General features: G+C 36.2%; 1 protein-coding gene across 2 annotated transcripts in view; it reads left to right on the forward strand.

Annotated features, from left to right (window-relative positions):
• LOC133534628 (ATP-binding cassette sub-family G member 1-like) overlaps window positions 1-15488 on the forward strand; it is a 202273-nt gene that overhangs the window by 184260 nt on the left and 2525 nt on the right. For both annotated transcript variants that reach the window (XM_061873839.1, XM_061873838.1), the window contains one exon: window positions 12372-12527. In XM_061873839.1, coding sequence (XP_061729823.1) covers window positions 12372-12527 — 156 coding nt within the window. The remainder of the gene's footprint in view (window positions 1-12371; window positions 12528-15488) is intronic.

Here is a 15488-nt window from a genome sequence, read left to right on the forward strand (position 1 = left end):
AATTGTATTCAAACATTAAACGCTCTCTACTGTACTGTAAATATAATGAATGATCACCAAATATAATTAATTATCACCAAATCTTCAAGATTAAATTAATTAAATTAATATTATTAAATTAAAATTGGACTTTAATGATGGTTGACATTTACCATTTTTGGTTTAACAATAATTAGTTTGGTAAAAAAAAACTTGATTTTTGTTTAATATTAAAATGGAGTTTAAATGGCGTAAGCGCCATCGACAATAAGGTCCCTTTTCATAGATAATGTCACAAATTTTGGTGTTTATTTACTATTTTTGGGTAAACAATGATTAGTTTGGTGTCATTTGCTTTAATAGGATAGCAAAATGTAAAAAAATGGTAATCATTCTATATTAAAATGGAGTTTTAACGTTGGTGATAATTTACTGTTTTTGGTGGTAAGACTGTTTTATGTTAAATTTTACCATATCTTAAATCGGACTACACACAGACATATATACTTATAAACTTTATGTGGATCTGGGGAATGGTTGGGCCCCTCCAATTGGTCTGGCTACTTACAAAATGTTTTGTAAAAGTTCTCTGAGTATCATATATAAAAATCAAGAATGAGAATACTTATAAGTAAACTTACAATATTTGTAGACAGCTTTAAAGCGTCTGGTAAAAGTTACCGCCGGCGGAAATGATCTGGCAATATTGATTATCAATTTTTAACAATATTTTCTAGAACATCCATAAAAACCAGCCATGAGAATTTACGAAAAGTTAGTAAGTAATATTTTTTCACGTCAGCAGCTAGAACAAGGGTAATTTGCTGCTTAAAAACGGTGAGCAAAATCGCATTTTGCTCACTGACTGAGACAAAATAACATTAAAGTAACCTTTATATTCGAATGTCATTTCAACGTGCGGAGCCTAATACAAGTTCGAAATATTTGGATTCTATTGTCCGTGAGTCCCTTTCACGTCATTAGCAAAAAGAAAGAGACAAAAAAGTTCACACGTCACACCCCCGATTAGGCCCCGAAATAAGTCCGACCGCATTGTTCCAAAACACCCTACGAGTCTTCATTCGTAATAATTAATGAATACGGTCAAAATCAAATAAAAACACCATATTTAACGTATTTTATTATACAATCAAAACAATGAACTTATAAAAATTTACGCAATTGTTACGCAAAGTAAATAATTTTACTTTTAACGATCACTCCCATAGTTGACAAAAGTAGTATCCGCAATTCGGACCGTATCTTACAAAGTATTTTTTTTACAAAAAAAAAATGATTGATGTTCGTTTTTTCATTATTTTCGTATTATTTTATTGAAATTTCTTTCGTTTTGTTTTATTGCGGTAATTAAACTTAATTTTTAGAATACCTTCAGAAAACATGAGTGAAATAGTGATGAAGACGGATTAAATTTGTTCAGGTTGTACTTTTACCTTCCAAATATGTTCCCACCGCCGACGTAAAATTTTTTGTGTTCTACACGAGATCAAAGTTATTTACATCTCGTGCGCTTATGAATCCCTTACTACGCTCAAGATTCTAAATTAGTATTATTATAGAATTTTTCGCTTGCACGGGACTCAAAATAAGCACTCGGAGAAATATCAACTTTGCTCTCTTGTTGTACAAATAACTATTATCTATCTTTAGCTCCTTATACCGGACAAATGGCCGTCGGGCCAATATAGCAAGTATGCATACATTAAAAGTACATACCAACACTATATTATCCCATACATTTTATTCATGAGAAATTAAGTATCGGCTCTGGGATCTTGCTTTATATAAGGACAAAATAAATTTAAAGGTTATATATATAAACGTTTTGTCCCTTAAATATGTATTATAAAAAGGTATCTTTTAGACCCTTATTATTAAGCGTAAAGTACCTACCCCTATGATCGTCTATGCAAATCGCATGGTAATTGTAATTAGAATTCGGCGTAGATTTGTGAAACATTTGAACCCCGGTCCAAATTAGCTAAAGGGCTACTTAATGCCTTTGCCGGCCGGGTAAATACCGAGCCGAATGCTGAAATACTGTAAACAATCCGAATTTGAACCGGAATTATGTACGAGTAGTACATCCTTCATCCTCAAGATTGTTTACTGTTTCTAAAGTCCCGTTAGAATTTAGAATGCTGAAAAGGCCTTGGTCTCCGCTTCCGGTCTTGCTTGGTCTAGTTGAGACCATACGCTGCGTACAGCATCACATTTTATAAGACAGCACTAGCAACCGGAGACCGAGAGGCAAATTCAAACTTACATTTTGATAGCTAAATATGATATCATTTTCTTGTCTTATCATTATCCCGTGCGTCTTGCTCGCGCCAATACATGTAGGTACGGACAAGTAATCAAGCGAAATGCACTTGAGAATGATAATTAAATGACATCATTTAGATATAATTTCATGTTATTGGTATTCCGCAATTCTGCCCGCACCGCGCACCCCGGCTCTCACTCGCTTATTATTACGCTCTCGCTACGCTCGTGAATCTATTATTATCTTTCGCTTGCACGGGATTTAAAATAAGCACAAGAAGAAATATCAACCTTTGCTCAGAAAAATCGCATTTTGCTCACTGACCTACAAGCTAATACTAATAAGCGAATACAAGTTCGAAATATTTGGATTCTATTCTTTCTGTCCCTTTCACGACATTAGCAAAAAAAAAAGAGACAAAAAAAGTCGTATTTCAACTGTTTATTTAAAGTTTATAATAGACCCCCGAAATAAATCAAACCGCGTAGTTAATTAATTAAAAAAACGCTTAAAATTCGATAAAAACACCATATTTTACGTATTTTATTGTACACTCAAAACAATGAACTTCAAAAATACAAAGATTTTCTTTTTGTTGAAATAAGTACAACTAGCAAAACTATTATCTTAGCACCCCTGTATACATATTTAATGTATGCTTAGGAGTCGTCTACGAGCGCCACACTAATTTGTTTTTTCTTGATAACTCATAGTAAAACACCATAAACAATAGAAGATTTCATTTACATCACACGCATTTGAGATAAGAGCGCTATATGGTCATGAAGTCATGATCATGACACTATCTATCAATTATGAGGTTATCCTCGAGTGGTGTTAATCACCGTCCAGTTATGTAACTTGTAGTTTTAAAACAAAATAGCGTGGCATGGACAAACAGCCTAATTTTATTTTTAATTGAGCTTATCAACACCTTTTTTTGTAAAACTTTATTAAAATAACAATTCATTAATAATGATATCCGCGATCCCGGGCACGCACGGCCGTCTGCTCAGTGTTTACGAAGCTGCGTTCGGAGAAGGACCTGGGGGCCTACCGCGAAAATCGAAGTTCGTCAATTGCGGGCATTTTTTTTTTTGTCACTCTAATTTGGTTCTAGTGAGAGTAAAAGAGAAAGATCCCCGCAATTTGCGAATTTCGGTTTTCGTGGTAGGCCCTCTGGGCTATAACCGCGAAAATCGAAGTTCGTCAATTGCCGGCATTTTTCTGTCACTCTAATTACGTCTTAGTGAGAGTTAAAGAGAAAGATCCCCGCAATTTGCGAATTTCGGTTTTCGCGGTAGGTCCCCTGAACTGACGGCGCCTTAATGGTTTTAATACTGAATCCGCATTAATCAATACCAAGTACTAAAACAAGTGTGTATCGGATCACGCATAATGGAGAGTTCCGTACCTTTACACTTCACTCGATGCGAAAGCCACAAATAAGCGAGACTCCATGTATTACGAAGAAAGTTTTTGGAGAAAACTCAAAAACCCATCTTTAAAAAAAAATCGCTGAATTTATGTACCTACAAGCTTTTTTTATTATAACGGCAATATTTGTTCTAAAAAGAGAACATTAAATAGACTGCCTCGCCTAAAAATATGTTTTTATCCACACCAACTAGTAAAGACCCTCTTGATTGTTCAAAAACTAATAAGAAAGTTGCATTTTATCCACATGTGGGGCAAAGTAATCATATGCACATTTTAAGTTGTTTCCTTATATTAGCTGGTAGAATTGATTTTTAAATGATGTTTCTGAATGATTATTTTTTTATTACGTTCATTTGGTTTTGATTTGGTTACATTTAGGTATTGCATAAATTATAGTTAGTATTTGCCTCCCATTGGTGTGGTGAATTTTTTTGTGTTTCTCTCGGTGGCAAAATTTGTTTAATCTTCGTGCCTTGAAACCCTTGCGACGCACAAGATTATAACTTTCGAGTCAATTTTAAAATCTTTCGCTTGCTCGGGTATCATTAGCACGAGCGGTTAAACAACAACTTTGGCCCCTTGTAAAATTACTATTAATATAGGCACCTGCTTAGTACATACATACATATTGTACTCAACCTTTCGTAGATCATCGACCCGAATGATTCGATATATCTAAAGAGCGAAAATTGCGAACGTTTAAGACGAAATTCAAACTTATATTTCAAAGAAGGTTTCATGTAACATCTGAATGAGTTTGCCCACCCGTAGCCGACACCCGTCGTATTTACAATATCGATGTTTAACGAAGCTTGTAATCTGTTCCACCTACACTCATTCCTCGTAATGCGATTTCAAAAACAAACGAGAAAGCAAAGCCAAGTTTTTAAATCGTTTTTCTGCTTTCATTGCAAGAACCGCAGTACAGTACTGTGGATTATATATATTATATACCTACCTGTTGAAACAGGTGATGGAAAAGAAATGGGAATAGGCACAAGACATAATTTTTTTTATTTGTTGATTTTGCCAAAGCATAATTATGTCAGAGAGAGACACTATATAATTTTCCTACTCCTCTACTGTTATCTGTCATTTATGCATTCATTAACACGAATATAAGAACATCCATAAAAGATTTCAAGAAAAGTCTATATTGTCTATTCCTCATAAAAGCTCTTGTGCTTTTATACGCTATAACGTTACTGCGATTAATGGCTACCAACCTAACAAAACCAAAACGAATACGGTTTTAAACTAAGTGCATTGATGCCAACTTACAAAATATTCATTTGGTTGCATAGTAAAAATAATTACTTCATAATTCAGAAACACGCATGTGACACCCGTAATATAGCAACACCCATAGACTACGAAGACCGCTTAGCGTTGCTTGTTAGTCTCCGTAGGCTACGGTGGCCAAAATTGAGAAAAAACTGTCCAAAAAATTAATTTAGCAAGTAGCAACTAGCAAGTACCAGGGCCTCATGAGTTACGAGGAGGTGTCGCCGACAATTCTCGTGGCGTATTCCTTTACAATGTTCGCCTACGCCTTCGGCTCCGGCTCACATTGTAACTCACGCCACTCGCCTTTTTTGACCCTTCTTATACAACTGTTGCATAAGAAGGGTCAAAAAAGGCGAGTGGCGTGAGTTACAATGTGAGCCGGAGCCGAAGGCGTAGGCGAACATTGTAAAGGAATACGCCACGAGAATTTTTTGACCTACTTATACAACGTTGCATACAATATTTTTCCTACGAGTCAACAAAAATAAATCTTAATTTAGGTAAACAAATTACAGCAAAAGTATATAGCCAAGACGCGCGAGCATACCTTGTTACGCGCCCGGCCCGCACCGGGCCGCGGCCGGCCGGCCGGTCGGCGACACTCCTCGTAACTCATGAGGCCCTGGTACTTGCTACTTGCTAAATTAATGTTTTGGACAGTTTTTTCTCAATTTTGGCCACCGTAGCCTACGGAGACTAACAAGCAACGCTAAGCGGTCTTCGTAGTCTATGGGTGTTGCTATATTACGGGTGTCACATGCGTGTTTCTGACTTATGAAGTAATTATTTTTACTATGCAACCAAATGAATATTTTGTAAGTTGGCAGCAATGCACTTAGTTTAAAACTGTATTCGTTTTGGTTTTGTTAGGTTGGTAGCCATTAATCGCAGTAACATTATAGCTTATAAAAGCACAAGAGCTTTTATGTGGAATAGACAATATAGACTTTTCTTGAAATCTTTTATGTATGTTCTTATGTTCGTGTTAATGAATGCATAAATGACAGATAACAGTAGAGGAGTAAGAAAAATACTATTTGCAGTGCTTTAAAGAGCTACCAAATTAAGCAGGATGAGTGTACAAAGCTCGAGCTCAAAAACAGCCGAATTTTAACTAGTCACTGGTCTGAAACAAGAAGACGCGCTCTTTCGCCAATGCTGTACTACAACTTGGCACTCGAATACATCGTCCAAAAATTGTTTGTGGGGCTGTAGACTTGAACGGCAAGTTGATGACTTTGGGGTTATAGGCTCAAAACAAAACCGACCTGGAGGCCAGGGACAGGATCGTAGAGTAGGAAGGAGAGAAGATTGGTCTCAGAACCAACCAAAATCTCCTAATGAAAAGGTATCAGCACATCAGCGTGAAAAAAGTCGGAGCAACTGCCTACAAAGGTGTGAATGGTGTTAGGTATCTTGGTTGCACAGTGCCGGATGTTACCAACCGAAGGGAAGAGGAGATAGATGTTCGAATCCAAAATGCCCTAAGATGCTCTGCAGCGCTCCACCGAGTTCTAATAGTGTCAAAGCTGATCAGTAGACTGACCAGACAGTAATTTTGATGTATGGGTAAGTTTCAGCAGCTGCCAAATAGGTAAATGATTTATCTATCTATCTATCTATCTTTCACACTTGGACTCTTACTCGAAAAAAACAGAACAAGCTCTTAGTGATAAAGACGAAATGCTGGCGGAAGATTCTGAGATCTATCAGAGATGAATATAGAAGTTGGACGCGTAGGAAAAATAGGGAACTAGAGAGCTAGTTGCGGCACCCGATATAATGGCCGAAATTATAGCCGCACAACTTTGCTGGCTCGGTCACTTGGACAGGACGGGAGAGAAGAAAGGTGAGGCACTAGATGTACTTCCAAATATGAACCAGTTAATAGATATATAAAGCCTCTTTATTAAGTACGCTTTTAAAGATAACCGCAGGAAATACAAAAATCAAATACGTAAATCCCGGCCGAAACTTTCCTATAATTATACCTATAATATACTTGGCCCACTCTACTGCCCCACCTGCGATAGAGTTTTTAAAAGTAAGTTCGGCTTTGCAAGCCATATTAGAGCTCACGCTCGTAATTAGCTAGGGTCGCCGTTGCCGATCACGGCATGGATAGCTATATAAAGATAACATTATGTTAGCTATTATAGTAATCATTTAAAATTGGTTGGGGTAGCGTCTTTGTGTTAAAACATAGTTAAAAACATTATTTCTGTGTTTGTGTTATCTAAATTGTCCGTTTATTCGGATATTTTGAGTTGTATTCGGATATTGTTGATATTCGGATAATTCGAATATCCGAATATTCGGATTGCAAACCCTAGTCTTAACAGTGTTAAGCGCCATAGACCCTAGGTGCTTAGGTCCTTTATACCATTTTCGCATTTTGAAAAAAATCCAAAAACTGAATCGACAAAAAAAAATATTTAATCATATAATCTGATCACAAAATTTCACGAGGATCGATTGAGAATTGCGACTTGTAGAGGAGAACATCCGGACATACGAAAGCATTTTGCCTGAGTTAAAACGGAGACCTCCCATAACGCTTCGGTCAATAAAGGTTTGAATCTTTACATTCTGTAAGAAAACGGAATATACGGTCTGCTCATTTCTTTTCAGCCATTTCCTTTCAGGTTTTCATATGAGAATATAATCAAACCGTGTATTTCCGCCTTATATATTTCTTCTAAGGATTCTTGTGATATTAGTATTCAGTACCTATTCATTTATTTCTTGCTATCGCACGAATTCAACTGTTGCATATTCTCTTATAATGGTAACTATCACATGAACCCTGTATAGGGTATTACAAATAGGTTAGTAAATGTATACTACGTGTAGACAATAAATCTACCAAAGAGAATTTGAAATAGAGGTGTATTGTCAAAGAAAACTTTGTTGCCACGTAAATTTACTGCCATCTTTCGACACATGATTAAAACTTTTAGAACGCCATTTGACTATGATCCTTAATCTTTTACTGATGAGTGTATAAATTTAACACATATCAGTAAAAGAATAAGTATCAAAGTCAAATGGCGTTCTAAAAGTTTTGATCATGTCTCAAATTATGTAGCTTTGAAGGTTGAAGGTTTCAGATAATACAGCCTAAGGATATGTGAGTTATTTATCTAATCAAGCTGTAGTACTTACTACTTACTGGTACTACAGGCGTATTCAAAAACTGAATCAATATGGCAATGTGATTAAAAATAATATTTTTTGAGATGTTTTTCACTTAATGAGTAAACAGAAACAGAAACTCGATTGGTGAAAATTTACTCGATTGATAAAAAAAAACAAAAGTAAACCAAGTAAAAAAAATAGTACTATATTGATATACCTTAAAACTCACACGAGCGAAATCAATCAATTACTTCGTACGTTCCCACACGGGAACCATACGCGTGTCTCTTCCAGGTGGGCGTAGTTATGTTGATATGTTAGTGAAATTTGTTGATATTGATATAAATCAATATCAACAAATTTATTTAGCGCGCAGTCACATTGTGTATAGTACTTATACTCGTAGCGCAAAGCGCAAGGCTCTGGGCTATAACCGCGAAGATCCTCAAGATCCCCGCAATTTGCGAATTTAGGTTTTCGTGGTAGGCCCCCAGGACCCCGTTGGTGCTACCGGTGGGATGGAGAATCACTCGAATGTTGCCGGCTTGAATTAAACTTGTGAAATTGTAACTTGTAACTCTATGAAGTAGGACTCTGAATTTGTACCATTCTCGTATTTTACGTTGCTGAATAAAACCCTAACAATTCTACTAATACCTAATATATATATTTGTCTGCTTATTCAAAGAGCTTGGCTTGTCTCTCTACAGTCCCGCATAGATTTCAAATTCCTTCATCAATTTAACTGCCTCAAAATAGCTACCAACGTAGGTTCCTCGAAATCTGTCTATAAATGGCATGGCTTTGAAATCGGTATAGATTACAGCCTCCGATATAAGCTAATGTATTCCATCGAATCTGGATTTGCAGTAACAGTTTAAAACAATAACAGTTTTCTTCGTAAACCTGTACATGAATAATTCAATCTCTTCTCTTTTATTGTTTTAAGTGGAAAAGTACATATAGTACTTAAAAGAAAGAAAAAAAAACTTAAAATTAATTTAACTTTTAATCCTTTATATTCTAATACCGCTACTAGTAGATGATATAAATATTTTTAAACCTATTGATATATAATATGCTTCGTTTTTAGGATTTGAAAAATAACGGTCGCATATGTTTACTTTTTCTTCTTTATTTCAACTATCTCAGAGAAATATTAAGTTTACATGACATTAAAAAAAATATTAGCGAGTTTTAAAACGACGGATAACGCATGATTTTACTAATCTTTAAAAAAACGATGATTACACATACCTATGTAATACCTTTGCATAGTCTGACTAGTCTGAGCGACTGAACAATTTACCATAGAAAACATCCTCATACCTATGACTTGCCAAAATGTACCTACATATCGTAAAAGTAAATCATTTTTTCTCCTTTTCTAGATTTAGCCTTATAATACAATTTGTTTTGTGTGACCTACATATTCACCTCTCAAGCGTCCATGCTCTTTTTCAGACATGACAATATCATCCTGTAGTCCACAGAAGCCTTCAGAAATATTATTCCAATCGCTTCTCTTGAGAGCGCGAGTCGAATGCTAGTCATAACGGATCTAGTTTGTCTGTTCGCCGCATAATGTAGAACTAGCTGTTGCCCGCGACTTCCTACGCGTTGATTCTTATGTTGGTTGTAATTTAATCTGCATGACCATGAAACAATGTGCAGCAAAAGATAATAATAATAACTCAGGCTATATACGTCCCACTGCTGGCCACAGGCCTCCTCTCATGCAGCAAAAGATAGCAATTGCGTAATAAATTGTGCAGCAAAAGATACCAGTAAGAGAATTTTTCAATGTTGTAAGTTCATAGTTTCCTGCTACCCAAAGGTCTGGAAGAGATCGCTTCTTAGCGATAAGACCGCCTGTTGTTACCTACCTTTTAAGTATTTTTTTTAATTTCCTGTCTATTTTTAACTGTATGGTGCACAATAAAGAATATTTACTTACTTTACTTACTTACTTATTAATCTGATAACACATGACATTTGTCTGTCACAAGGTCATTTCACGAAGTTTCTAGTTCTAAGTCTCTTACTCAAATCGTTTCATATTAACCTATTTTCTTATTAACCTATTTTCTTGTCCCTCAATTTAAAAAAAATGTTCCCAATACATACTTTCAGTTGTAACCCCTTTTAAACCCCCGTGATGAATTATGAAAAACGCTATAATAACTGTTCTTGTTACCTACTATTATGTATTTCTAAGAAGTTGCAGTTTTTACACGATATACAATTTCAACCCCGTTTAACCCTTAGCAGATGAACTTTCAAAAACGTCGATATTAACTTTCTTGTGTTTTAATTATATGCTTTTTACAAAGTTACAAACAAATTCGATCCCAATATAAACTTTAACGCCTTTTTTAACTCTTTTAGAGGATGAATTTTCAAACACGCTGGTTTTTTTTTAAATTAATGCTTTTTTTCGTTACGAAGTTACAAGTTCCCAGCTTAAAAAAACTTTTAGCCCGTATAAAGTTTTATCCCTTTTTAACGATGAATTTTCGGAAACTTACATTTTTTTATTTAAATAAAATTGCCTTTTTAAATGAAATGCTAAGTTTTAATTTCCTAGCTTAAAATAAAATTTAAACTCCATACAAACTTTCATCCTTTATCCCCCTTTTCTACTTCTTGTCTTTTAATGAAATACGTTTTTACGAAGTTTCAAATTCCTAGCTTAAAATAAAACTTGAACTCTCTAGGTACAAACTTTCACCCCCTTTTTAGCCCTTTAAGAGATGAATATTCAAAAACGCTGCAGTTAGTCTTCTTGTATTTTGATAATAAAATACCTTATAATGCAATTTCGAATTCCTAGCTTACAATAAAACTTAAGCCCCATACAAACGTGCATCGGGGGTTAGGATGGGGATTTTATATCTCTTAGGGGTTGGTTTTCTCAAAGTTGCTTTTTGTTCCTCGTAGACATTACAAATGTAACCTGGCCGCGTAGCCAACGTCACAATCGTTCACGCTCCGTAGCGTATCGTAGCTATATCTCTATGTCACTCTTCCATATTAGTGCGACTGTGACAGTTGCGTTTCGTTCGCCACGAAGCGTGAACGATATGCACTTTGGCTACGCGGCCTACTGTGCAAAATTCAGCTTTCTTAGCCTTAGTAGTTCCGGCTATCTGCGTTGGTTCAAACTTTCAACCCCTTTTTAAGCCTTTTAGGGAAAACATTTTCTAAATCGCTAGAATCACTTTTCTTGTATTTAAATAAAGTACCTTTTTATGAACTTGAACCCCATACAAACATACTATCCCCCTTTAGGGCTGGAATTTCTTAAAATCGCTTCTAACCTCTTGTAGGTAGTACACATGATAAATGTAGGCTGATGTGCAAATATATAGCTTTTGTAGTTACGGCTCTGCATTGATGAATCAGTCAGTCAGTCAGAACACCCGTATTTATATATATATATAGTGTGTGTGTGGATAATATAGATATAGATGATTATAATACTACAACAAATGCGAGCCATAGAGCTCGGAGCAATCCGATCGTAGGCTACCCGTTAATGGGGTTGGCAACTGTCAAAGGTTTGCATAGATGGCGCCATCATAGCTTGCCCCTGCCTCTAGTTTTGTTCTATGAGATTTGGCTTAAAGTACTGGAATCCAGGTCACAAAATTCCAAAAAAAAAAAACAAGAATTTGACACAATTCTAGGGATTGACAGGGCAAGCTATGATGGCGCCATCTGTTTAATACTTCGACCGGCCAACCCCATTACCTTAATCTTAATTATTCACTTCATTAATTGAACAATCGTAGTCAGCAGTTTTACTTTAAAGTGCCATGAAGATACATTGTTTTTAATATAATCATAAATATATAGAAGATTGGCATGGCATAACTTGTGTAGTATTTAGATTTAAAACCTGAAAAGAAACTAGTTCGCGCCTACAAAAGTTTTATCGTTGCAAAATTTAACAACTTTGACATTTATGACTGGGTTGCTATATGAAAAAATAATTCTACCAAAAAAATTTTGGTAGGAACGCGTTCATAGTATGACCACACGATTAGCGACGACATTCTGTTATTTTATAGTTGGTGCAACGCATTTTATTTAGCAATCGATAAGACCCCCACGTAAGCGTTAAAATTTAGCGAACTGTGCTTACGTTAGCAGGTGGTTTGGTGCAACTGGCCCTATGTGATACGCCCCTCTCGTACGTATTAAACTGTACTCATATTGTAATTTCTTTTTATTACAGATGTTTTTTGGCCTTCTATTCCTCGGCATCTCATACCTAATGTCTGGGCAGCTACTAGAATGGAAGAGATTCTGTCTTTTCTCTCTCATCGGCATTCTGACTGGCGTCTGCTCCGAAGGACTTGGCCTACTCATTGGTGCTGCCTTTAGTGCTACAGTGAGTGCCAATTAAAATTTACTTATTTTAACTAAATATCTACTCACTCAAAATGCTTTTAATATGCCTATATTTAGAATCATGCTGTAAAAATATAATAATAATAAAAAAATTATACTAAACTGTGTACTAAATAGATAACAAATTATTTATTGTCATGGCCGGATTTCCACTTAGGCCCACAAGGGGCCGGGCCTAGGGGCAAAGCAGTGTTTTGACAGGCATACCTACAATAATTATGGTACACGTACAATAATTTGGAATACGGTACGATGTACGTTCCAACCAATGAGCATTATCGTACGCAAAAGTACGATAATTTCAGCCCTTGGACGATGCCACCTAAAAAACCTAATTTTTGAAGCAAAATATGACACTTTCTTTCAGAAATAGGCTACAATTAGCTGTTTCAGGTGATTGGCTTTTTGGCTAGGTACGTCAAAAAAGACGATTTTTTGTGAGCCGTTTGGATCTATCACAAAAATACACAAATATAAAACTGTTTCTTGCGCTATTTAGACGAAAATTGCGTTTTCTTTGATTATACATTGGACATGTAGACTTATTTTGAAAGAAATTTTGGGATTAGTGCCTTTATGATAGGCGTACGGTATTTTTTTCTTCGGTACGATAATTTTACACTCAAATACGGTAATTCTCTTCCGCTCACCTGGCAACACTGGGGCACAGGCAACCTGGCAATGTTTTGAGATGGAGAAGGGGGCCCCGATAAGTTTAGGGGGGCCCCCTGGAATTCCAAGAGCCTAGGGGCCCTAGGCCTCTAAATCCGAGCCTGTTTATTGTACGAAAGTGAGTACCTACCTACATAAAGTGCGTCACAATCAGCCAGTGTTTAGCGTACAACAATTTACTACTTAAATTGAAGACTATTTACTTACGTCAGACAATACAATCCAATTTAAAAAAATCATAGTGCATGGCTTTTGGAGTATTAATTTCTAAACTTCTTCGGCTAAATGGAATACAAGTAAGTTTGAAACTTGCGTGATTAGTTCATGAGTTCACACAAATGTAAATAGGTAGGTATACCGAGATCAATCGAGACGTAGATAGATTGGATGTAGAGGTGGATCAAGTTACATATAAGAAACCACTGCAGTGTTAACTAAATAGTAAAGCATATATATACTACCAGATACAACGTTTGTAACATTTAATTTACTCTGTTCAACAAATAATTATTTTGGAAGTAAGTAATGTATTCGGTTTATTGCGCAAATTTAAAATAAAGTTAAAGAAATACAAATGTATGTACCTAGTTGGTTACTAAATTCTGTTACTGCCATAATCTTTATCTACATAAAATATACGAACGAAAGTTGAATAAACTATATATTAAAGTGAAGTACACAAAATCAGGAATTACATATGACAATATCATTCAAAATGGCCTCTTCTGGCCTTGACACAGGCCCTCAAACGACGAGGCCAGTCATCAATAGCGGCACGCACGATTACCATGTCTAATTCCGTCACTGTCTTAACTATGGCCCGCTTGAGGGAGTCAAGATTTGTGTGGGGTTCAATAACCTGCCATATGGAATTCAGGGGGTTAAGGTCCGGCCTGGAGGACGGCCAGTCTTCGTGGGCAATTAAATCAATTTTGTTCTTTCGAAACCAGGCTTAAGTTGTTTTTGCCTTATGTGCAGGAGCTGAGTCCTGTTGAAAGACCCATGGCTGGTTTTGAAATAGGGTGTGGCTTAAGGGCTTCACTATTGGTTCCAGAACGGTTTCCTGGTAAACTTTGGCCCTAGTTTTCACACCTTTTTCACAGAAATGATCCTGTGTTAGCCCTGAGTATGACACACCCAGCCAAATCATCACATAAGAGGGATGATGGCCTCGTTACACTCTCGGAACAGCCGCAATCGCCTCTTGAATGTTTTTTGCATACACTCTGTCATTCTGGCGGTTACAACATTCTTCAATGGCAAATTTTTTTTCATCTGTAAAAAGTATTTTTCGGTGGCCATTTTGTGCGTACCGCTTCAATAGCACGCGATTCTCTCTAGCCTCATAGTCTTTAATCGTCCATTAACCAAATGACCTTTTTGTCTCCGGTAAGCGTGTACATAGTCCAAGGTCTTCATTGATACCTTTTTTTAGGGAGCTTCTCTTCACAGACATCTGTATTGTCAACAACTTTTGCTTCCGGACGGGGTTTCTTGCAATTCTCGTCTTCACTGCCGTTATTAGAGCTAGGGTTCGAACGGTGCGTGGTCTTCCAGACCCCTTACGGTCATCGAAGCTCTGAGTACTATTGTATCTATTAATTGTGCGATAAACAAATTGTTTGTTGATTTTTAGGTTTTCAAATAACTTCAAAATCATGTTTGGCGGGTGCGTTGCACATTTGTGCAACGCAATTACTGCGATACGATTCTCTTTTAGGCCCCAATTCATTATACCTAAATACGACGAGATAAGCGTTATGTGTGGTATATAATTATAGCTCACAAATCCACCACATTAGGTACGTCATTTGTAGGGTTCCGTAGCCAAATGGCAAAAAACGGAACCCTTATAGATTCGTCATGTCCGTCTGTCTGTCCGTTTATGTCACAGCCACTTTTATTCCGAAACTATAAGAGCTATACTGTTCAAACTTGGTAAGGAGATGTATTCTGTGAACCGCATTAAGATTTTTCCACAAAAAAAGAAAGAAAACAATAAATTTTGGGGGTTTCCCATACTTCTTCATCTTTTTTCATCAAACCCATACGTGAATATATGGATAGGTCTTCAAAAATGATATTTAGGTTTCTAATATCATTTTTTTAAACTGAATAGTTTGCGCTCGCAGACACTACCAAAGTGGTAAAATGTGTGCGTCCCTCCCCTGTAACTTTTAAAATAACAGAATGAAAAATATAAAAAAAAATGATATAACATCCAAACTTCCACCGAAAATTGATTTGAACTCGTAAGTAGTTTTTTTTA

The sequence above is a fragment of the Cydia pomonella genome, chromosome 2 (genome assembly GCF_033807575.1).
Source record: "Cydia pomonella isolate Wapato2018A chromosome 2, ilCydPomo1, whole genome shotgun sequence".
NCBI lineage: Eukaryota > Metazoa > Arthropoda > Insecta > Lepidoptera > Tortricidae > Cydia > Cydia pomonella.